This window comes from Quercus suber, unplaced genomic scaffold (assembly GCF_002906115.3).
Source record: "Quercus suber isolate HL8 unplaced genomic scaffold, Cork oak 2.0 scaffold_209, whole genome shotgun sequence".
In the NCBI taxonomy this organism is placed as follows: Eukaryota; Viridiplantae; Streptophyta; class Magnoliopsida; order Fagales; family Fagaceae; genus Quercus; species Quercus suber.
Window position 1 is genome coordinate 1,034,112 of NW_027069667.1, and position 24,297 is coordinate 1,058,408.

The 24,297-nt window shown below is 31.4% G+C and overlaps 4 protein-coding genes across 4 annotated transcripts in view; all 4 read right to left on the reverse strand.

Annotated features, from left to right (window-relative positions):
* Positions 1–4,422, reverse strand: part of LOC136070103 (ABC transporter B family member 21-like) — a 17,396-nt gene extending 12,974 nt beyond the window's left edge. Inside the window, exon 1 of the mRNA XM_065779491.1 lies at positions 4,418–4,422. Within this exon, the coding sequence (XP_065635563.1) occupies positions 4,418–4,422 (5 nt within the window). The remainder of the gene's footprint in view (positions 1–4,417) is intronic.
* A 1,157-nt stretch (positions 4,423–5,579) lies between these two features.
* Positions 5,580–13,254, reverse strand: LOC112005047 (ABC transporter B family member 11). The gene is made up of 14 exons (XM_024037296.2): positions 13,121–13,254; positions 12,847–12,940; positions 11,377–11,772; positions 11,057–11,111; positions 10,790–10,965; positions 10,446–10,667; positions 10,081–10,319; positions 9,345–9,870; positions 8,970–9,243; positions 7,773–8,647; positions 7,179–7,445; positions 6,783–7,046; positions 6,364–6,657; positions 5,580–6,166 (listed from the first exon to the last, which is right to left on the reverse strand). The coding sequence occupies exons 3-14, from the start codon at positions 11,701–11,703 to the stop codon at positions 5,810–5,812; spliced, it is 3,876 nt and encodes a 1,291-aa protein (XP_023893064.1). The 5' UTR covers positions 11,704–11,772; positions 12,847–12,940; positions 13,121–13,254; the 3' UTR covers positions 5,580–5,809.
* A 9,191-nt stretch (positions 13,255–22,445) lies between these two features.
* LOC111988049 (non-specific lipid transfer protein GPI-anchored 11-like) lies at positions 22,446–23,331 on the reverse strand. The gene is made up of 3 exons (XM_065779492.1): positions 23,025–23,331; positions 22,894–22,920; positions 22,446–22,723 (listed from the first exon to the last, which is right to left on the reverse strand). Exons 1-3 carry the CDS (start codon positions 23,329–23,331, stop codon positions 22,446–22,448), a joined length of 612 nt encoding a protein of 203 aa, XP_065635564.1.
* A 329-nt stretch (positions 23,332–23,660) lies between these two features.
* LOC112005051 (ABC transporter B family member 21) overlaps positions 23,661–24,297 on the reverse strand; it is a 7,229-nt gene continuing 6,592 nt past the window's right edge. The window contains 1 exon segment of the mRNA XM_065779493.1: positions 23,661–24,287. Coding sequence (XP_065635565.1) covers positions 23,805–24,287 — 483 coding nt within the window. The 3' untranslated portion in view covers positions 23,661–23,804.

A 24,297-nucleotide genomic window follows, 5' to 3' on the forward strand; every position in this document is an offset into this window, starting at 1 on the left:
TTTTTTTTTTCAAAAAACATTTACATATTTTTTTAACGTGAATCTTTACATATACCTTAATAAGTAAACCCTATACATTTCATTTTCTTAGATGCATAAGAAAAGACATCTATTCCATAATAATAGTGGCTAATTAGTTTTTTCATGTTTTCATTTATAACGTTTCTTACTATTATCATATTTTATTGGTGGTTGATTTTCATAATAGAGGCATTAAATGAGAGTTAAATTCTTAGAACCTTTCATTAGATTTTAAAAGTCATGGTGTGTGAAGAATATAAGCATTTAAGGACTTTTTTTTTATATTTTATTATTTATAAATAATGTTAAATGAAATGTCAAAAAAAAAAAAAAGATTTTGAAAATTTTCATCTTTATTTCTTATATATTTCTATTATTACTGAAGAACGTTTTCCATTTAGTTTTGATAATAAATATGATTTTCTAGATTAGAGTTTGATTAGTATCAAGTTTCAATTTTGTATGATTTTATTTAATTGTTGATATTATGATTTAATTAAGTGAATTTAACGATTTATTTATTTGCATTGTAAAGTTTATAATAACATTCTAAGGTCGTCTTTAATTAATTTTTTACTCCTTTAGCCATCGGCCTCTTTGTTTTCCAATTAACGGTTACTAATTAATTTATTTAATTGACATTTGATTTCTTTTACTAATCTCTTTCTTTCCCTCTTTGTTAACATCCTATTGTTTTCCCAAATTTGATGATAATTCTAATGTACTAAATATGCATATTGTAACGTTTATTTTTATTTTTATTTTATTCCATTGTGCTGTCATGAAGTTAGTACATCTATAACTATTAGTTTATTATTTTATAATATGTTTGATTTGATATTATTATTATTATTATTATAAATTTAGTGTTTCTAAAATAGCATGTGTTTTGTATTCTCTTTTTCTATTAAGGCTGCATTTGTTTTTGGGTGAAAATTACTTCCGGAAATGCTTTTCCGTAAATGCGGGTGTTTGGTTGCGTCATCGGAAATAGCATTTCTGGAATTCATTTCCGTTGACCGTGAGTAAAGCGGAAATTGCTTTCCCTTTTATTTTCACTTCAAATGAAATTTTCTGGAAAAGAAATAAAGATACAAAACACATGCTATTTTAGAAACACTAAATTTATAATAATAATAATAATAATAATAATAATAATAATAATAATAATAATAATAATAATAATAATATCAAATCAAACATATTATAAAATAATAAACTAATAGTTATAGATGTACTAACTTCATGACAACAAAATGGAATAAAATAAAAATAAAAATAAACGTTACAATATGCATATTTAGTATATTAGAATTATCATCAAATTTGGGAAAACAATAGGATGTTAACAAAGAGGGAGAGAAAGAGATTAGTAAAAGAAATCAAATGTCAATTAAATAAATTAATTAGTAACCGTTAATTGGAAAACAAAGAGGCCGATGGCTAAAGGAGTAAAAAATTAATTAAAGATGACCTTAAGAATGTTATTATAAACTTTACAATGCAAATAAATAAATCGTTAAATTCACTTAATTAAATCATAATATCAACAATTAAATAAAATCATACAAAATTTAAACTTGATACTAATCAAACTCTAATCTAGAAAATCATATTTATTATCAAAACTAAATGGAAAACGTTCTTCAGTAATAATAGAAATATATAAGAAATAAAGATGAAAATTTTCAAAATCTTTTTTTTTTTGACATTTCATTTAACATTATTTATAAATAATAAAATATAAAAAAAGTCTTTAAATGCTTATATTTTTCACACACCATGACTTTTAAAATCTAATGAAAGGTTCTAAGAATTTAACTCTCATTTAATGCCTCTATTATGAAAATCAACCACCAGTAAAATATGATAATAGTAAGAAATGTTATAAATGAAAACATGAAAAAACTAATTAGCCACTATTATTATGGAATAGATGTCTTTTCTTATGCATCTAAGAAAATGAAATGTATAGAGTTTACTTATTAAGGTATATGTAAAGATTCACGTTAAAAAAATATGTAAATGTTTTTTGAAAAAAAAAAAAGTATATGTAAGATTTTTATTAACTTAAAAGACAATGAAAAACCAATTTTTAATTACACAATTGAAGCATGAACATGTATGTAATACCCCAATTTTGATTTTATGATTATCACTGTACCTTGTCAATTTTAATATAGAGTTGAGGTATTGTATGTGTGTGCATAGTAAGATGGGAGTAGACAATTTTGTGGTGCTACAAATAGGTGAGAAAATTAAAGTTTTAGTGCATACAATTTAGTGAGGCAATTAAAATAAATAAAAAGAAAAGAGAAAGATGTTCTATGGGCCTCTTGGAGACTAAAGAGATAAGCCTAAGTGGATTTAAACTCCAGCCCACTACCCCACCAAGCCCACATTTCTGATGTGTTAAAATATAAGTTGGAGGAAAAGATAATTAGGGTTTGGGATAAGAAGGGTTTCAACACTAAGGAGGCTAGAGTTTCATCACTAAGGAGGCTAGAAGGTGTATTTTTCCTTGGAGTTAATTGAAGAGGCAACTAATTGTTCAGGTATGATTTTTCATCTGTTAGAATCAAAGAATTAAAAGAGTTAGTGATGTGCAGATTGTTAAAAAAGGGGTATTTTCCTAGAATTGCTATTTACATTATTAAACCTTGGATTGCCCACTGCCCAGTACATGGGTTCTTGAACAGATTTTTGGAATTTCAATTTCCTAATTCAAGAACATGGCTGTAGAACTTAAATTTTGGTTAACATATATAGATATATTATAGGATGGCTTTAACGTTAGAATAGCATTAAGCCTTTAACGTTGTGCCGTAGGGATATAAATATATATATAAACCAAGATTTGAGCCACGGGATATCAAGGATCTATGTTTATGGTATATGCCTTCCTTCGGATATGTACATACATAATTTATTTGAAGTCAATGATTATGCCGGATATGTACATATATAATTTATTTGAAGTCAATGATTTTGCCACCGTGTGTACCCATGAACATAGTCATGGTTCAAAATATTATTAACGAATATGGCCTTCATGTTTTCATCGGAGTTATATAATTAAATCCTAGGTTTCCGACTGTGTGTCTCTAAACAAGCCATGGATTGCAAATATCTATTCAGGTATATGGCTCTTACATTTTCATTGGGGTTTATATTAAATCTGAGGTCAATGATATTTTGGCTACTGCCTTCCTCATGGCAATATGAGTTTCGATTAGTGCAAGGGATTATTATTAGTTAGAGAGACTTTAACTTAGTGTTAAAGTGTTATCAGTTCTGCAAAGTATTTTTCCTAGTGAATCAGATTGTACAATTCAATAAGTTTTATATTTTGTGAAGGATATTAAGTAATTTCTATGATTGAATATAGGTCTTATTTAAGAGTATTTTGAGGCTATTGGAGGTTGTTTCGGCTGGACTTTCAGAGTGATTCAAGTGCTGTAAGTAATTATGCATTATATGCACAAGTTTTGTCCATTAGGTTCTTAGAAGTTAAAAGTTTTCAAAAGTTTTGTATTTCAAACTTATATTTCGAAAGTTTATCGAAAGCATTATTTTTACATCATTGAAAGAAAAACTCCGACTTTTAGACAATGTTTTAAAGAGAAACTTCGAATTTTAAATAACGTTTTGAATGTCCAAATCTCATTTAAAAGATGATTTATATACTAAATTGTTTATCGAAAATAATTGAGTTTCAAAGTAAGTTTTCTAAAAAGGTTATTGTTCTTTAAATTTGTTAAAACCAAGTGATTTCAAAGTCATGTTCCTATTCTCCAAATGGTATTTAAAAAGTTTCTTTTAGCAAATCAAATTTTCAGATTTACTCAAGAATTGTAATATATTTATATAAACTTCTCAGTTTCTATTCGTTCCCCATGAGAGTCAAGCATCCTTTGATTTATGTTCAATTCGATATTGTGATATTCCCTATGCTTGTATATTTGGAATAATTGTTAATATTAAGAAAATTATTCTATTTTGTATATATTTCGTTTTGTGATATGTGACTCAGAATGAAAGTTTTTAGAATTGATCAGATATATCAGATTTATGTGTAAATCCGCTCACAGGATTGTATGTGAGAATATGTGTTGATCCCTCACCAGCAGGGGTTAGATGTTGGTATCCGCTCACAGGATTGTATGTGAGAATATGTGATGTGTATATGTGACACTGTGCTCTGATCAATTTTATGTATGTGATTTCTAATGATTTTAAGATGTGATTACATATGTATTAAGTGATTCATTATATGTTTTGGAATAATTATTTTTGATATCATTAAATGAGTTTGTGAAAAATCAAAAATACTCGTGCGTTGCTTGACTCTATTCTGTTGTGTATTCTGTATAATTACTTACTAGATGTGACTCACCCCATCAATTATTATTTTTCAGATTGAAGTGTAATTGGGAATATAGGACCTTCTGAATTGCTTTGTAAGGTGCAAGGTTGAGCGTGGAAGTTGTAGGCGAATTCTATATTACTTGAAGACTTATAGAATTTTAGTTATCCTTATTTTGTAATTTATGATTTATATTTTGGAGATTATTTCCAATTTGTGGAGTTTAGATTTTTGTAAGAGGTTATTTATTAAGAGTATTGTTTCTTTGGAGTTTTAAATTATTTTGGATTAATTTTACTTTTAGTTGTGCAAGATTAGCAAGTTAGTCATGCATCTAAATTCATGTTCCATGGATTTGGGTCGTGACAATGTAACATGTATTACCTTCTGAATTATTGGTTGGAATTTTCACAATTATTGAAAGAGAATCTCCAAATTTAGTTTTTAGAAAACATCAAGACAAGGTGAATTTTATTCTTTTTAACTTCCATTGAAAAAAAAATATTACACACATTATTTCAACCCTTATGGAAAAGAAGGTTTACCTGTAGTATGCAAAATGTGTTTAATTGACTTAGAGATGTAAAAATTAGTCAACTAACTATAGTAGAATTAATGTTTCAAATTTTAAATAAAACAATTCTACAATAATAATAAATTATTTTGAGATAAATATGATTATGAAATACATTACTTTTCATTAAATTAGTTCAAATTACAAAATAATAATAATAATAATGAGATCACCATAAAAAAAATAATCACGCACAACGCGCGGGTCTGCGACTAGTATTAATAAAAGTCGGGTCCCATAGGCCATAGCTTTTAAGTAACTTTGAATTTCTTCAAGTGAATGAAGGGATAAATTAGCATAGGTTTGGTGCATGGTGTATGTAATTAAATATTTAATTATTTTTCCTTCATAATTTTGTTATTAAAACATGCAAATTGGTTCTAAGATCTCTGCAATTCTGAAAATAAAACCCAATTTTGTTATTAAGAATCTAAGATATTGATATTCTTTCTTTCTTCCTTATTCAACTAGTTTAGTCATTGACTTTATACACCAAACTTTTGTTCTAGATGAAACCATAAGTAACTCTATATATAGTTACTGCATTTATTTTGAAATTCAAAGAAATTATAGAAAATACAATGAGATATGTGGAAACGCATACTTTGTCCCTTAGCATTATCATAAGGAAATTTTTTCATCCTCTGCTCTTTCTTATTCATCCACCATAAATACATTACACTTCAAAGTTCTAACATTTGATATTACAAATATGGATAAATTATTTACGAAGAAAAGCATAAATAAATCAAACCATGAATTTAAAAGAAGAAAAAATAACATACATTTATGTATTTCATCTATTTGAAAAACAAAATCAACGTAAAAAAATAAAATTTACTTAGAGCTCAAGTAGTTGAAGCACTTGTATGCAGCGCCACCAAGGAGGCATAGAAGCCATCCTTGATTCTAATCAAATTGTCATGCTTTCCTTTCTCTACAATAACTCCATTTTTAACCACTGCGATTACATCTGCATTCCTGATTGTGGATAATCGATGTGCCACCACAACTGTAGTCCGGTTAACCATAACATGATCCAATGCATCTTGGACCACCTTCTCAGACTCAGCATCTAGTGCACTAGTAGCTTCATCTAGTAGTAATATCTTTGGACTTTTAATCATAGCACGTGCAATGGCTACCCGTTGCTTTTGTCCACCAGACAATTGAACTCCACGTTCTCCTACTATTGTATCATAACCCTGCATTTTACATTGTAAGAATGATAGAAAATAAATTATAGCCTACTATTTGTACATTAAAATTAACTACCAACCGTTGTAGAAGTCAAAGTGATGTTATTTTCTTCAATTATATAGTTTGTTAATTAACTTAATTACCTGTAACATTAGAAATGATAATGAAACAAATATGGGGAAATGATTTGTTTTGATCTAACCTGTTGTAAGCCACTAATGAACCTATGAGCATTTGCTAACTCCGCTGCAGCTATGATATCTGCCTCAGTTGCATTTCCTCCCTTTCCATATGCAATATTGGCTCGAATAGTTTCATTAAATAAAACTGGTTCTTGACTCACAAGACCCATCTGTTGCCTCAACCACTTCACTTGAAATTCCTGAATTTCAACTCCATCAAGTGTAATATGACCAGAATCGGGATCATAAAACCTTTGCAATAATGCTATTACTGTGGATTTCCCACTCCCACTTTCTCCAACCAGAGCAATTGTCTGAAGAAAAAAAAAATATATATATATATATTGCATACCAATATGATTAGGAATAATGATAAGCAAGAACAACTTTTGTGATTAAATCTTGTGCTAGTTGCCGGAAATTAATGGTGCAGCTTTACCTTGCCAGAATGAATTGTCAAGCTAAGATCTTGAAAAATCTGAATATCTGGCCTACAAGGATATCTGAAGCTTACATGACAAAGCTCAATTTCTCCTTTCACATTCTCCAATGTCATCCCAGACTCATTACTTGGGTCTATCTTTGACTGCTGATCTATTATTGCAAATATGGAACCAGAAGCATTCTTGGCTTTGCCAGTATCTGGACCTAAGTTGCTTGTTTGTGTAATTCCCATAGCTGCCATGGTCAAAGCAAAGAAAACCTGCAAGCCAAATATCCATCTTGAGAAAAGGTAATTTGGTGTGAAACAATCTTGTTAAAATATTATCTGTTAGTTAGCATACAGAACTTTTGAAAAGCTTGTCAAATATAGCTATATAGGAGGAATGTTTACTTGAAAAACATCTGAGAATGTTGCTTTCCTAGCCTGAACAAGACGAGCTCCTGCATAGAAACTTGTAGCATAGAAAAGAAACAACAAGCCAAAAGAAGTCCCAAATCCAATTCCAGTGATCAAGCCTTGCCTTATCCCTGCCTTCCTTGGGCCTTCACATTTGCTTCTGTATAGCTCCATCACCTTGTCTTCAGCACAGAAAGAAGCAACTGTTCTTATACTTCCAACTGCATCATTAGCAACTTGGCTTGCTTCCTCATACTTCAACTGCAACCACATAGATTTACATCAACTACAAGTAATGAATAATTTTATGAAACCAAATAACTTGTGAAATTAATTAGTTGTGTTTAAAGAGGCAGCTCAGAGTTTTTAAACTAAAAACTCTCAAGTGAGCAGGTTGTTCTCTGTGTTTGGAAACACAGAAAACTGTTGTTGTATGTTTTACCAAACGGGCTTCAGGTATGTTTAAATGGTTGCATCTATTTTCTCCAATAAAGAATAGAATTTTACTTCCTTTTCTCACGACAATCATAATGTATAGTTTTAGAGCAGAAAAGGAAAAAACATGGGGTTATTAGTTTTAGGGCAGACCTTTGCATCTGCACTGAATCCTTTCATGAACTTTATTTGAACGTATCCATTGACTCCGATGAGAGGAATCAATGCAAGGATAATAAATGCCAACTGCCAGCTTGCAAGAAATGCAATGACCAAACCTGCAGCTGCTGCAGCGATAACATGAACCATCTGACCAAGCGCATCTCCAACAAGGGCACGCACTGTTGCTGCATCCCCTGAGAGCCTAGCACCAATTGAGCCACTCGAGTGCACAGGCTCGTCAAACCAACCAATCTCCATGTGAACCAACTTCTCAAAACACATCAATCTAATACGTGCTATTAACTTACACCCAGCCACAGCGAAGAGGTATCCTCTTGCTGGAACCGCCAGAAATGATACCACACCAAGGGCCACAAACATTAGTGACCAAAAATTTGAATCCTTTTTCAGTTTATGAGGTGGTTCATAAAATGAGTTGATCACCCTGGCAAGCAGTATACCAAATATAGGAAGTATCACGCCATTGATAACTGCAGCTATAGTCCCAAGAAGAAGTATTGGAATCTCTGGCTTGTGAAGGTAAGCAATGCGGCTGATTGGAACCTTTGGGTAGTTTTCTTCTATTTCTGCCAGTCCTTCATCAGGAACGGTAATTTCTGTTGGCAAACCAAATGCTGTGACTGAGAAAGAACGGCGGCCACTTCCTGCTGAAGATGCCCGACTTAAGCTTCGTAGGAATGACATTCTTTGACTATTCCTAAGACTTGACTGTCTAAAGGATTCAGGAGAAATTTCTGATCTATTTTGATCATCTGCACCTTGTTCTGAATTATTATTTACTTCTTGCAAGCGTATAAGCTGAGAGTATGCTCCATTAGGATCCTTGATTAGTTCTGAGTGTGAGCCTGATAGATTGACAAATAAATTTTTAGATGATATGCATCTCCCATTCTGGAGTAATCCGAGGTTTGAGAGTTGATCAGAAATTCAATCGGAAGATTTCAAAACAAATTTGAGTGGCAATATCTTTTTCCTTGTGCAAATTGTAACTTTCATTTGACATCCCAAATATATACTAGTAAATTGAATAGTTGCTGAAATTATGCACAATGTGATATGTTTAATGAAAATTGCTGATTTAACTGTTCACATAATGTGGGACAATTTGCAAAGATAAAAGATTTAGGCTAATGAAGAAAAGAGTCAGATGGCTATACTGTAAGATACCTTTCTCAACCATCTTCCCCCTGTGAATGACTGCAATTGTATCAGCATTCCTCACCGTGCTCAAACGGTGGGCAACAATGACAGTTGTCCGGTTGAGCATAATCCTGTCCAATGCCTCCTGCACTATCCTTTCAGACTCTGCATCAAGTGCACTTGTAGCTTCATCGAGAAGTAAGATTCTTGGGTCTTTCAGAATTGCTCTTGCAATGGCAACTCTCTGCTTCTGACCGCCAGACAGTTGTGTTCCATGATCACCAACCGGAGTATCTAGTCCCTGGAAGTCAAATTCAAATTAGAAAGTAAACTAACAATTTCTGTGGTGATAAAGGAGAAAATAGCCTCTTATATTCCAATAAATGGAGGATAAGACAGAACCTGAGGCAATTTATCAATAAATTTAAAAGCATTTGCAAGTTCAGATGCAGTTTTGATCTCTTCATACGTTGCGCCATCTTTTCCATATGCAATATTATCTTTAATGCTGCATGAAAACAAGACAGGTTCTTGGCTAACAAGACCAATTTTCTCCCTTATCCATTTAAGTTGGAGGTCTTTCAAATTAATGCCATCTATGAGAACTTCACCAGCCAGTGGGTCGTAGAATCTCTCAATTAGACTAATCACTGTTGATTTTCCACTTCCACTTTGTCCAACCAAAGCTGTAGTTGTGCCACTGGGGATATAATGAGAGAATCCACTGAATATTGGCTCATCTGGTCTAGCTGGATAACTGAAATAAATATCTCTCAACTCTATATCTCCATGAATGTCATCCAGAATTTTTCCCTTTGGGTTATAAGCATCTATCTCTGGCCTCCTCTCGATAGTCTCAAACATCTTATAAGCTGCAGCTTTACCAGCACCAAAGGCACTAATGCAGGGAGATGCCTGGCCTAAGGACCTGAAACATCCACATAAGAGCAAAATGAATGAAATAAATAAAGAATAAGCCAAAGACGTTACTGATACATTTTTACATAAGTTTATGTGTCATGTTTCCTACTTAACTAGGGAACAAACAGAAGAAACTTTTCTCATGAAGTAGGGATTATGTCTTTATTAGCATGTTTACATACAATTGGAAGCTAAACAATTTCAAATTGTAGCTTACATAGATCCAGTCAATACAGCCATAATCACGTTCACCACATCACCCCCATTGTATCCTTTGTTCAGTATCAATTTTGATCCATACCATATAGCCAAACCATAGCTGCTGAACATGACTAACATAACAGTGGCAAAACCTGATGCAGATGCCAAACCTTCGTGAACACCAGATTTGTAAGCAGTTATTAGGTACTTTTTGTAATTATTTATAGCTTGCTTCTCCCCAGTAAATGATGCAACCTAGAAAAGAACCAAATGGTGGATATCATACATTTGCTAGAAAAACCAGAAATGCAAAACACATCATCTTGAGAGCTAAATTAGAAGTTTTCTCGGGCATGCAGATAGTTTGACAACATGACATACTGTTCTTATTGAGCCAATTGTTTGTTCAACTACATTTGCTGCATTTGCATAAGCACTTTGTCCACGGGATGCTGTCTTGGATATGAGGATGGACATAACACCACCAGATGCCACAAGAAGAGGAATTGAGGATAACAGGACAAGGGTAAGAAGCCACCCTTTGAAAAATGCTATGAAAAAGCCCCCAATGAATGTTGATACTAGCTGCAGAAATTTCCCAACCTGTACAAGTAAACATGCTCTTTTATTGCCAAGAACACATTTAGATGCATAATATGAATATAACTCAGGCTGACTTTTGGCCAGTTGTGATTTTTAAGGTTGTTGCTGCTACAATGTAGTACCTTCTCACCCATGGCATCTTGTATGAGAACAGTGTCACCTGACATTCTCCCAACAACCTCTCCAGTGTTTGTTTCCATATCAAAGAAAGCAACATCTTGTCTCAAAATTGTCTTCAAATACAAACCCCTTATTCGTGCAGCCTGTCGCTCCCCAGTGACCATCCAACAAGCCACCTCTAACAAGAACAAAGACAAGTTTATATGGATCAAAGGTTTTCTTTTATTCATTAAAAATCTGTAGTGATTTTGATCATGGAATGTACTTACGGAGGAATCCTGCAAAACCTATCCCTGCTGCCATGTAGAGAAATTTTACACAAACCTAAAACATTTTAGGAAACTAAATGTCACCTTCATATCAATAATAGCATATCAGAAAGGGAAAAGGAAGGGTTCACATACATCTTTAAAATCAAGATAAATTTTCGATTGAAGAACTAGATAATAACATTAATAGAATTTAGATGGGACTTTTTAATTGTTATGTCAAAAATAAGTTAAGAATAAAACAAAATGTTCAACAACACTTTCTAGTGATAAATATTAAGATTGGCATCATAAATTAAGCTTTTGGAGCATATTTTTACCTTGGAAACTTCACGAACTACGTCTTTGTTATTCTGATTACTTCCCAAAACATTAATCATTTCCCCCAAGAGTATTGTCATAATAGGCAAACCTAGCCCATTCCCAATGGCACCTATTGTGCCAATGATCATCAAGAGAACATCAGTGGAATCTGCAAATGAGAACAGCTTGAGAAATGAAACAGTGTTGGTTTTGTTCTCTCCATTCTTATCCGAATCTTCTTGATCATTAATCATGGAAGGGATTTTCTCAGCTTCTACATTGTTTTTTAATGCAGCATCCTCATGCATATTTGTATTTCCATTCCCCACTGTCCTTGCCTCCATTTTACCAACTCCAATATGCTGGTCCAATTGTCAGCTACCTTACTTGGAATTTTTAGAACTAAATAGCACCTGCACCATAAAATGGAGGTAAAGTTAGCAGCCTACAAGCCAAGCAGTCAAAGTTGAACCAGTGGTCAGTTTCAAAAGATACTGGATAAAATCAGGGACTAACAAAATGATTATTAATGATAAATTGGCTCTCATAGTATCAGGAATTATAAATCTACAAGCTGCTAAAAGATGAACATGTGAAAGATGATTGACCAGGAAAATTCTTACTATAATAGATTAGAGAATTGACAAATTTTATATATAAATAACTCAGAAATTCATTCCATATTTCAGTTTTCATCTTCAACTAGAACTTAATGCACTTCCCAACAAAGGAGCTGGCAAAAGAAATTAAGTAGCTAAATGTATGGATTTCCTTTTCTTTTCTTTTTGAAAGTCAATTATAAGAAGAAACATACCAGAGAGAAGTAAATGAATAGATGGCGGATATAGTGATATGTCTATCAAGGCCATTGTCAAGGTACAAATTTATCACGTCTAGATCAATTTACAACAAGACAATCTAGCCAAATTATTGATGGAAGGTGCAAATTTAGAGTGTTTTAATATGTAAAATCCATCCTTTGTTAAAACCAATTAAGAAAATTGATTATCAAAATTCCCATCAACCTTAACAAATAACAATTAAGCATGTTATCCGAAATCAGTACTGCACCATGAGCTCTATGCTGAGTATTTGGTAGCAAAGATTGCAAAAGAGATAGTGATACAAAATATAAATGTTTGATATTTTCTCAAAATTACAAAATAGAAGCTGACAGATATTTACTAAAAGCAATACAGAATGCATACTGGTCAATGCCTCGTTGAAAAATCATTATTATTTTTTATATGAAAGTTGTTGAAAAGAATATTACTTAAATGTTTTTATATGTATAGGGAGTGAAACCCATAGCAGATTGCTTTGCTGCTTACTAGTTACTATCATCAAGTTTATGAAATACCATTCAGCAAAAAAATAGAAATAAAAATAAAAGTTGAAATACCTACTAAACAGGCCTTGCTAATAAAACTATAACCACAAAGGATGCCAAGGGATGTATTTAAGATGAAATTTCAATACAAGTTTACCTGAGAGGAACGAAACTTTTGTACTATTCTTTGACAGAATCAAAATCTCTGCAGCCCCATGGCGCCCATCTAAATCAAAAACTGATCTTGAAGCCTAAAGTTGCCATTTGCCAATGATATATATTGTCATTCAACAACATATATGACATGAAGAAGACTAAATCTTCATAAACGTTAAAATGAACAAAACCCAAATGCAAAAAAAAATCAACAAAAGAATAAATGAGCTGTGTTGAGAAAGATTTGCTCACCAAAAAGTCAAAATTAAGGGTACCTGAAACTATCAGTTTCCGAGATCCATCGGGCACTGAACTCAATGCACGTTGTGGATACTCTGAGTTTGAGCTATTGTTGCAGCACATAATATATGCTTTTTTGACAGGTTAGTGTGCAAACATCATGTTATTATAATAATCATAAGATAAGATGCCATAGCAATATTAACTTGGTCAAAGTTGATGAAGTTTCACATAAAGTCAACTAATTCATAGCTAGTTGCTTATCGAGCAAAACAAAATTCCCATTGCTTCTCTGTCACACATATTTCGCTGTCTACAATCAAAATAAAATTTCTTGGTTACTTGTTGGTGGAGGTAACTGCCTGTCACTGAATAAAACTATATACTATATTGTATGTTTATTTATTGTGAATCAATGAAACTAGTTGATAGGTTTAGCAAAAAAAAAATAAAATGAAACTAGTTGATAGAAGATCTTCACCAAACACGACATGAACATTAGCAATTCTTTTACTTCTTCTCATGAAACTTCATTGTACATTGATGACAGGTCATATAAGACAAATAGATTATTACAAGAAATATGATGAGTGGATGAAAAAATGGGACGGCTTATAAGGTCAACATTATTTATCTTTATTTTTTTGAAATATATAAGGGTATCATTATTGGCTATGATAATTTATCTTTTGTAGTTTCGTAGGGATAAGAGTAAAGTCTTTCTTTCTTTTTCTTCTTTTTTTTTTTTTTTTTCCCCTCAAAAGATTTATCTTCATCTGGAGAAATTATAGAGTCCTCTAGTAGACCATGTTATTTGTCCACCATTTCACTAAAAAACTTCTACTTGTTTAAAATTGCTGAATTAGTAATTAATTTCTATTTAAAATTTTTTTCTAACTAACAATTTTAAACAAGTGGCAGTTTTTTAGTAGAATAATGGAACATATCACTTGTCTACCATGTGGATCTTATAGTTTCTCGTGCATCTACAATTTCTACTTCTTTATTCCTTTATCTACAAACGTAGGATTTCTTTTTTACACCCACAAATTATTGAGAACTCTATAAACCCCACAAAGAGTATGTTTGGATACCACTTATTGCTGAAAATTAAAAATACTGTAACAAAATAATTTTTAAATGTGTGAATAGTGTCGTGGGATCCAATTTTAATGAAAATTTTGCTGAATTCCATACTTGTGGATCCCATGAACATTGCACGGGATCCACTATTTAAAACGCAAACCTGCTGAAAAACGTTTTCAATGCAATCCAAACTAACACTAAATGCTTTGGCTCATAAGTCATAGCCTGCCGATCAAGTGACCTATTAGATAGAATCCATAAATTTATGATTTTGTTTTCTTTAAGATTTGATTAGGACTACCTACCAAAGAGCCTTTGATTTGATTTGGTCCTAATCTCTTTTTTTTTTTTCTTTTTCTTTTTCTTTTTGAGGCCGGTCCTTGTCATTTGTTCCCGCCATCTTTGCTTTGGTATACTTTTACTTTGTATTAATTGGGGATATTAATTTAATATACTTAATGCCAATTAGGTGGAGAAAATAAATATTTATAAATTCTTTTAAAAATGGGGAAAATTGCATTCCACTTCTACGGTTTTCTGTAATTATACTCACCTCTTTTACGGTAAACTATGTACTTTAACCTCCCTTAGATGACTGGAAAAAAAGGGTTTTAAAAATTCCGGAAAAAAAAAAAAGGAGTTTTAAAAAATCTCAAATTTCTTATTATAGGGGGTGTGGATAATAGTTTAAGTAGGAGGATAAAATAAGAAATTCAAGATTTTTTAATGTCTCTTTTTAAGTTAGTGTAAATTGTTTGCTTTTAAAAGAAAAATGAAGTGTCCTATTCCAAATTAGAGGAAAGATGAGTATACTAAAATATTTATTAAAAAAAAAAAAAAACCTTAGAAAAGTCAAGGAAATTTTCCCTTTTAAAATGACATTCAAGAAACTCTTAATAAATAATTAAGAATGGCATATACATGAAGAGATTAAATTCAATAAGAATGCGGTGTAAAATTTAAGTTTTACCCCTTGAATCCTAACATGCCACATCATCATATTACATATTAAAAAATAGGCATAACTACACTCAATCAATTATAATACCCATTTGAAAGTTTAACTTAACTATGCTTTTATTGAGATGTTATTATGTGTGATATGATGTTATGAGTTTTACGTAAAAAAGCTGATGTGATAATCTCTTATTGAATGGTGTAAAATATGGATTTTACACCCCATCCAAATTCGGACTCATACTAGAATACAAATTTGAAACTGCTTTATTAAGAAATTCTTTAAGGCTTAAATTTTAAAAAGAACATACAATACTTTGTAATTTCTTTTATTAAAAAAATCCTTTGTAAATTCCAATAATCTTATCATAAAATTAGGTTAGGTGGACTCATACCTTTTTATTATGAGAAAGTCTCCGCCACTTTAGCAAGTTATGGTAAAAGACTAAAAATTGTGTTTGTAGAAGAACTATTCAATTAATCTATAAAACGTCATTTTTATTAAAAAGGTAATTACTTATTAGTGAATTTGAAGAAGGGGGGGGTTGTTAGTAATTAGTGAGCAAAAGGCAGGAATTGCCGTTTACATCTTAGCTCATATCTTTTGAGGCATTAAAATAAACTAGCCATGGTCCCGTGCGATGTGCAGATAATGCTTTAAGCTGTTATATGAAAAACTTATATAGGATATCCAAAATATTTAAAATAATAACATGAAGTAATGTTGTGATAACATGAAGAGATTTTTGTTAAATTAATGATATAATACAAAATTAAGTGGATGGAGAATTTAAATTATAGAGAAAAAGCTACATAAATTAGAAATTAGTTATTATGTGGTGTAATATCTTCTCCAAAAAAAAGGGGGTGTAATAAGTTGATTGTTTGTTTAATCATTTTTTTTTCTTTTTTTTTGCTGAAATTTTTAATCATAATTTTGTTTCTACATTGGCTTGGAGTTAGCATAAAAAATTTCTAATTTCATGTAAATGTTTAGTTGGCTTATGAAAATATCATCTAAAATTTATGATATTACGTTTATGTTATTGAAGTATGATAGTGGTAAGTTAAATACTAAGTGAAAATAATGATATCTTATTAATAGAATTTTATTATAATCCAAAATATGTAAAGAAGTTGAGGTGTAAAGCTAAATGAAAAATTACTCTTACAAAGCGTCACACGACAGAATTGCATGGTCTCTCACGTGATATTTTTTCTCTCCTATATAATTTTTTTATAAACCATATAAAATTCTTATATATATAGTGCATACTTATAGATAATTAATGTATATTCACTTCATTGACACATTTAACGAACTAAAAATTTTACATAAATGTAAACTTTGATGAGGTGGAAGCCTAAATGAGAGAGGCTCAATGAATGTGTCATTTGGCAGAACTTCATGCTCTCCCAAATAAGTTTTTTGCTTTTATATATATATATATATATATATATATATATTGATTGAAGTGCTAGATTTTTAATGGAAGTCTCATGTGTTCCTTTAGTAACTGTCTCAATATTGGATTATTTAAACAATCAGTCTAATTACTCAGCTCGAAGACATTGCTAATATAAAAAAAAGATTGGACTTTTTTCCATTAGCTGAATGGGTCCTATATCAACATGCCACTCAACTCAGTGATTTGGGCAACCTTTGTTTCTTAATTCTCAATCTCTATTCCCTCACTAGTAAAATCCACGCTACATCTGACTAACTACAGCCATGACTGACTTTGTCAAACCATTGCCCTCAGGGTTTTCACATAAAGAAATCTTTATCCGATTTCTTGAAGCTACCACGCATTTACTTGAAGTGTTCTGCAAGCCTCCTTCACAATGACATGATAACTCACTGGTCAGGGCCAATCTCAGCCTAGTTGACTCACAGGGGATTGGTTTTTGTGATAATCTAGAAACTTCATTTATCAAGCAAAAGAGTCAACAACAATGCAATCAACCTTACAAGCATCCAAGATGATTTTTGAGGTCTCCTACTTATTACAATAAAAATGTCTTTTAAGTAGGCTTGTTTACGGGTCGATCCGAGTCGGGTTTGTGCCCAACTTGGAACTGACCTAACCACTTCGGGTGACAGGAAATCTAACTTGTTGGCGACAACGGGAAAACATGGTTCAGTTCAATTCAGATTCGAGTTGGCTGGACAATGTTGGTTTTGGTCAAAACCAATGGAGCAACACCGGTGGTGAGAACTGGCTAGATCTCGTCGAGAACTAGTCGGATCTTGACGGATCTCATAGAGATCTGGCTAAATCTCACTAGATCTTATCAAGTCTGCATCTAAGAGTGGCGAATCTCAGTCAGGTCAGTTAAATTCAGTTTTTCATGTGAAGACCCACCAACCGACTCACCAAATTCAGTTTCTGGACATGTAGATCCGCCATCGATTGTCATCAAAGTTGGGTCGGATGGTTTCCGATTTAGGCTCGGGCAGTTTGGTCAGATTGGCCAGGTGCAAGTCAACTTGAACACCCCTACTTTTAAGACTAATAGCAAGTTTGGCAATAGTGTGGGGGGTGGTAAAGCCTTAATTGCTTGGTCATTGTATTAATTCATACATCCATTCAAAAACATCTTAATTTGCATAATATATGGTTAAAGATTTTGGAGGTTCTCTACTATCTTCCTTTTGTAAGCCTTTGAGGAACATCTATGTCTATATAATATCTCAAAACTTAAACGTAGTATTTATTGTTGTTACACTCTTGTTGAGCCACATCAATGTAGTAATTTGGTCCACTTAATCCACTTCAGTCTATTTCGGTTTATTTTGCCCATTTCGATTTATTCAGTTCTTTTCGGTCCAATTCGGTTCACTTCTATCCACTTTGGTCTACTTCATTACACTTGCTTAAAGATGAGAAAAAAGAAGTTTTGATTGAGAATATCTATTATAAATTCAAATTTATTACAAAATATAAATTTCAAATTCATATAGAGTAGAAGGGGAAAGCAGAGGCTTTGGAGCAAAATTGGAAGTCAGTCACAGATGGGTAATGTGGATACTAGCAAGGAACAAGTTTTCTAGTAAAGAGCAAAGGGAACATGCCAAAACTAGAAATTATCAATTATGTGTGAAATCCTAAAATATGAAGAGAGTAAACACAAATTACATTTAGGTTATACAGTACTTTGTCTTTAAATTAGCTTAATATGTTAACTATAGCCTCAATAAAGTATATGGCAATTTCTGGTGTTGAGGATTCCGTACTTGATTCCTAAGATAATCTTATTTTCTAATTTCTATCAATATTTGACTGTGCCATGAATTATCAACTGTACAAAAAAAGGTCCTTGGCTTCCTTCATTTTATATGTTTGGTCGTTCATTATCATAAAGTAAATAGGAAGAAAAGTAAAAAGTTAATTAGGGGGAAAAATAAAAATTAGTGAGAAATTGGCCCTTCGCCTCCCATTGTAATGTCCAGGAAAAACCTTCTCCATCCACATTCACATAAATGTGGACCAGTCAACCTCCTCCAATATAAAAAATAAAAAATAGATAGAAAGAAAAGAAAAATAGAAAGAGACAAAGTTGTATGAGGTTGTCAAGATCAGGTCGTAAAAGATTGGTGGAATCGTGGATCATAAGATTGAATTGTGGATCGTAAGATCCTACGTTATTTAAGAAAAAAAAAATACATTGGTATGTTAAATAATTATATAAATTATATATTCATTCATAAAAAATAAAAAAATCAAAAAATTTGCATCCATTTGATGTAATTATCATACATCACTATATCTATTTGTAAGCATCACCTAAAAATGTCAAAAACCTCAAAACGTGACATTTTATTGGGATGTTATTTTTTATTTGGCTTCAACTAACACTCTATCTCTCTAAATTAAAATAGCAAAACTTGGTCTATTAGGATGTTATTTTTCATTTAACGGACACTCTACATTAGAATAGCAAAACTTGGTGTTCGTTTGGCAAAGATTATTTTTGCCAATTTATTTTACTATTCAGCTTATTTTTACTACTATTCATGAGTCTCACTGTACTATTTTAACTAAGTTTTACTTTTATCTATAGTACTTTCAGCAAAAAAATTTCAGTTTCAGTAAAATAAGCATATCCCAAACATACCCTTGGTCTATTGGAATGTTATTTTTCATTTGAGTTCAACTGAGCCTTCTATTGCAAAAACCCTTAAAAGATCTGAACCGTTTTTAGCAAGTGAGATTGTAAAATCATAGGATGCAAATCGAGATTTTGACAACTATTTATATCTACATAATATGATAAGAGTGTGACCATATATATATAGTTTTTTTTTTTTTTTTTTTTCTAATAACATAACCGAAGAAGAATTTAAACCGGGACATATTTATTAAAAATACTAGTAGGCGTCAGTTGACATTCTTTGCTATAATAATTAGAGAGAGAGAAGTTGATTAAAATTGATTTAAAAAAGCCACGAGGAAAAAAATCTCTTGTGAAAAGCAACACGATGACTCGTGGAATGACTAGTAATAAATAAGTTGATATGTTTTTTTAGGACCATACGTTAAACTTAAATTGACACTATTATCTCGCCTTTTTTGTGTGTAGGTTCTCTTTATATGAAAATGTGATGTAATAGAATTGATGAATTATGCACAAAGTTTTGCACACTAGCATTCTCCAACATCTCAGCAACCTAATTTGATTTTCACAAACGACCATTTCAAATAACTTCATATAGAAGGAACACTGAATTTTCCAGGTAGACTTGGGTGCGGACTACAGCAAGTTGGTTAATTTGATATATTATACTTGATTAGGGTGTAATAAATAAAAAAATTTAAAAAGTACATCAAGGAGAGAATGAAAGAATAATTGCGAATTTTTAGCAAAAAATAAAAAAATAATTTTCGGGGAGGTCGTAACTGTTGTCGTGGTTGGAGGTCCTATAGAGGCGAAGGTACAAGGTGATCTATTATCTATGTAGCCTCAATAAGTTTCAAATAAATTTAAAGATGAAAATGAAAACTATGATTTTTTTTTTTTTTTTTTTTATGATGAAAAACTCGTGACTTTATTAAGAAGAAAATAAATTCATTACATCATAAGTAATGGCTAACTCAACTTAGTCATGTATTTGAGGTAAATATATTGTTTATGGGAATAGTAAACTTAGGGATGAACCCAAGATTTTAAGCTAGCGGAGACCGAAGTGTTAAAATAAAAAACTCCAAATAAGCATTTATATAGTATTAAAAAATTATAAATACTCAAAATCATTATTTCTAAATACATTAAGATGCAATCATTTACCAATAAAGATAAACAAAAACAAAATAATGTCTTTTTTTATTACTAGGTTGGCTAAGATTTTTTTTTTTTTGAAGTTAGAGCATTCACATTGGTGGTGCTAAAAATAGTTTTTAACACCTCAAAAAGTTACTTTATTTATTTTACACCTCATTTTACAATACACCTAATATCAAATGTTTTTTTTTTTTTTAATTTCACTTTAAATAATATAAACAATTCATTAAAATAATAAAAGAAGCAAAAGAATTTGAGTTTTTTAATTGAAGGATGAGATATAATCTTAATAAAATATTTTATTTTATTTTTAACAATTTGCTACAATCAACTGGTATTATTACCAGTTTACTGTGGTTGTAAAAAATTTAGCTTTAACTTCTCCAATAACACATAATTTTTTGGTTCTTTTGTGGTAAAATAGTTTTTTTTTTGCTAAAATACAATCACCATTGTGAATATTTTTATTGTTTTTATTAAGTTTTTTTGGTTGAATAGTTCTATTTAGGTGAGGCTAATTAGGCTTATTGTGGAAAAATGGGCCTAACTACATGAAAAATATTATAACTATAAAAATAAAAATAAAAAATAAAAATTGGGATTAAACTGATAAGAATATCGAATGTGAAAAGAGGGATTAATCCAAATAATAATAATAATAATAATAATAGATTTATGTTTGAGAGCTCTTTTTTATATTTATTTATTTTTACAAATATAATGACTTTGATGACCATACAGTAAAGAAGCATATAAATCATAACTATTTAACCGCAATATTAGTCATGTAAGTGAGATGCTATTCATCTTAACTCAAGAGTTTGACATTAAGATCAGGGATGGACCCAAGGGAGCTTGGGCCGTCTGGCCTCTGGCATATATATATATATATATTTGATGCTCTTAAGGAACATTATTATTTTGTGTTTTTTGTGGTAAATGATTACATCTTTTTTGGTAGATGATTTCATCTTAATGTATTAAGAAATAATAATTTTTTGTATTTATCTTGGTTGATAGCTTGTTAATATTATATGGATACCTATTTGGGTTTTTTTTTTTTTTTCATATACTTTTGCACCCCTTGCTTGAAATCCTGGGTGTCCTTTGCTTAAGAAAAAAAATTCAAATTTTGACTGTTACGAGGAACATTATTAAAAAAAAAAAAAAATTATAAGCAAATAAATAATCACACCCCCATGATTTCAATCAATCTATAAACTAAAGACTAAATAATAATAAAAATACCAAATATTGGTATTAGAAATTGAAATAAGCCAAACACCAAAAATTATTTAGAGAATTTGAAGAAAGTAAGTCTTCAAGCACAAAAAACATAGCGTCCTAAAATGATAATAAAATTTTACCTTATTCTAAACCACCAAAGAAATTATTATTATTATTTTTTTTACCATATCCTAAACCACTAATGAAAATAATTTTTTATTTTTTTTTATTTTTCCCATATCCTAAACCACTAATAAAGCAATAAGTAGTAGTGCTCGCGGTGTGGTGCGGTTTTGGGCCAATTTTAGCACCGCACTTTGTGGTGTGGTTTAACTAAAACCATAACTGCACCGCACTTTATTTTTACGGTCGTATGTGCGGTACGATGCGGTATGGTGTGATTTAGAATTTAGCCAAAACCATAACTGCACTGCACCTCAATTTGCGGTCACATGTGCAGTGTTATATATAAGATACAGTTTGAAATTTGTATTTTTTTCAAATTTTGGGCTTTTCCTACCCAGCCCAAAACTAATTTTTTCCTTTTTTTTTGGGAGCAAGTTTTAAATTGTTGAGCTAGTTTTTCTTTATTTTGGGTTGGCTTTTCTAGTCAACACTTGTTAGGGTTATTAAACCTTTTTTTTTAAAAAAAAATTAGGATTATTAAACTATTAATAATATATTTAATATTAAAAATAAATAAATATATTAATATATAGAGAGGGTGCGGAGCGGTGCGGTTTGTGTGGTTTTCTTATTATAAAACCGCAAACCACATTGCACCATGTGGTGCGGTGTGGTACATTGTTACTTGCAGTGCAGTACGGTTATGCCATTTTGCGGGCAGTTTTGGTGCAGTTTATGCAGTTTGATGAACACCCATGTTATAAGCATACTAACAAGAACACCGAATGAAACAGTTGTAGAATAGGTTCCGGAGTGTGATAACAGAGATGGGGCTGGAACTCCACCTCCAGTACTGCTTGAGGATGTTGGGGATGGAGTCTTGGAACTTGGTGTCACTGGAGTACTCTTTGCTGATGATTTTGGAGCTGGTAATGATGGTTTTGAAGGAGTCATTGGAGCTTTAATGGGGACATCATATTCATTAGTAATTTTGCTTAAACTAATGAACTTGATAATGACAATTTTTACCAAAAAAAAATCTCAAAAAATTAATTTTTATAACCAAAAAAAAAAAAAAAAAAAAGGGCGTGAGCATCATTATTAAGCTCTTAATGTCCTAAACACATACCAGGAGTTGACTCAGGAGGCAAGGAAACTGCATGCAAAAAAAATTAGAACCCCACAACTCATTATCACATTAAATAAGTAGAGATTTGCAAATGTTAGTATGCAAAGCTAGATAAAGATCAAGTCATTTACCATCACGACAAACTTCAGACATCATCAGGACCCTTGTAACATTCAAATTAATATCATAGGAAGGAGCGATCTTTATGGCTTGTATAATACACGAAGCACCGGTATTCATTGTTAATTCAAACGCAGTGCAACAATCAGGGCCTGGCTTTGTCACCTCACTTTCATCACTCAGATAAGACATGCAATCTACCAAATCCCATATTAAATCTGAGCAACCCGCATACGGTGACTCTGAGGGTGAAAGGTCAGAACTGGCTATTAGAAATGATGTAAACAAAAAGCAAGTGAAGATAAAAACTCTCTTCATCTTTTGGGATTAGGAGTGGAGGAAGATGTGAGAGTTTTTGTCAAATCAGCTTGCTTTCATTTTTCCAGTTTTAAATAAAGATCTGTTTAAAATTTAAGATAGAGTTTACCTAAAATGAAGGAATATTTTGATTTTTAGTTGTAATCTTTTCTAGATATTGTCTCCTACCAAACTTCAAAATACTTCACATATCGATTGGAAATCAAATGATATCTTTTTAAACCCAAAACAGATAATAAATGGTTGTCAACCCATTCTGTTAACCAATATTATCTCCACTCCTCTCTCTCTCTCAAATAAAAAATAAAAATCTCATTTTTCACTCAAAATAAAAATTGTACTAACTTGATTTTTCATAATGCAATTTAAAATGCATGATAGTGTATGATACATTTAGTTACAAAAATGTTACATTGAAAATTAAAATGTTACTTGTCTTTTTAGATAACAGAAGAGAACAATTAGAAAATAATTCAAACGGTTGAAGCACTGGTGTGAAGTGCCACTAAGGAGGCATAAAATCCATCCTTGATATTAATCAAAGTTTCATGCTTTCCTTTCTCCACAATTACTCCATTTTTAACAACTGCTATTAGATCAACATTCTTGATTGTGGATAATCGATGAGCCACAACTATTGTAGTCCGATTAACCATGACTCGGTCTAATGCATCTTGAACAATTTTCTCAGACTCGGCATCTAGTGCACTAGTAGCTTCATCTAATAGTAATATTTTTGGACTTTTAACTATGGCACGTGCAATGGCGACACGTTGCTTTTGCCCACCAGACAATTGGACTCCTCGTTCACCTACCATGGTATCATAACCCTGCATTTTGCAATTTTGCAAACTTGTGAGACAAGGATTAAAGCACATGTGCAAGTTAATGCTATCCACCATAAGTGTCTTAATAGAGGGACTTGGTCTGTGAATGAAATGAGATGGGTTTTGAAAAATGATTTGT

Coding starts and splice junctions, on each gene's coding strand:
- LOC111988049 (XM_065779492.1), bottom strand. CDS start 23,331: ATGAAGAGAGTTTTTATCTTCACTTGCTTTTTGTTTACATCATTTCTA. Junction 22,921..23,024: donor GTCTGAAGTTTGTCGTGATG/GTAAATGACTTG, acceptor TTTTGCATGCAG/TTTCCTTGCCTCCTGAGTCA. Junction 22,724..22,893: donor GCCTCCTGAGTCAACTCCTG/GTATGTGTTTAG, acceptor TCCCCATTAAAG/CTCCAATGACTCCTTCAAAA.
- LOC112005047 (XM_024037296.2), bottom strand. CDS start 11,703: ATGGAGGCAAGGACAGTGGGGAATGGAAATACAAATATGCATGAGGAT. Junction 9,244..9,344: donor TTATTGATAAATTGCCTCAG/GTTCTGTCTTAT, acceptor TTTGACTTCCAG/GGACTAGATACTCCGGTTGG. Junction 6,167..6,363: donor TCATTAGTGGCTTACAACAG/GTTAGATCAAAA, acceptor TGTAAAATGCAG/GGTTATGATACAATAGTAGG.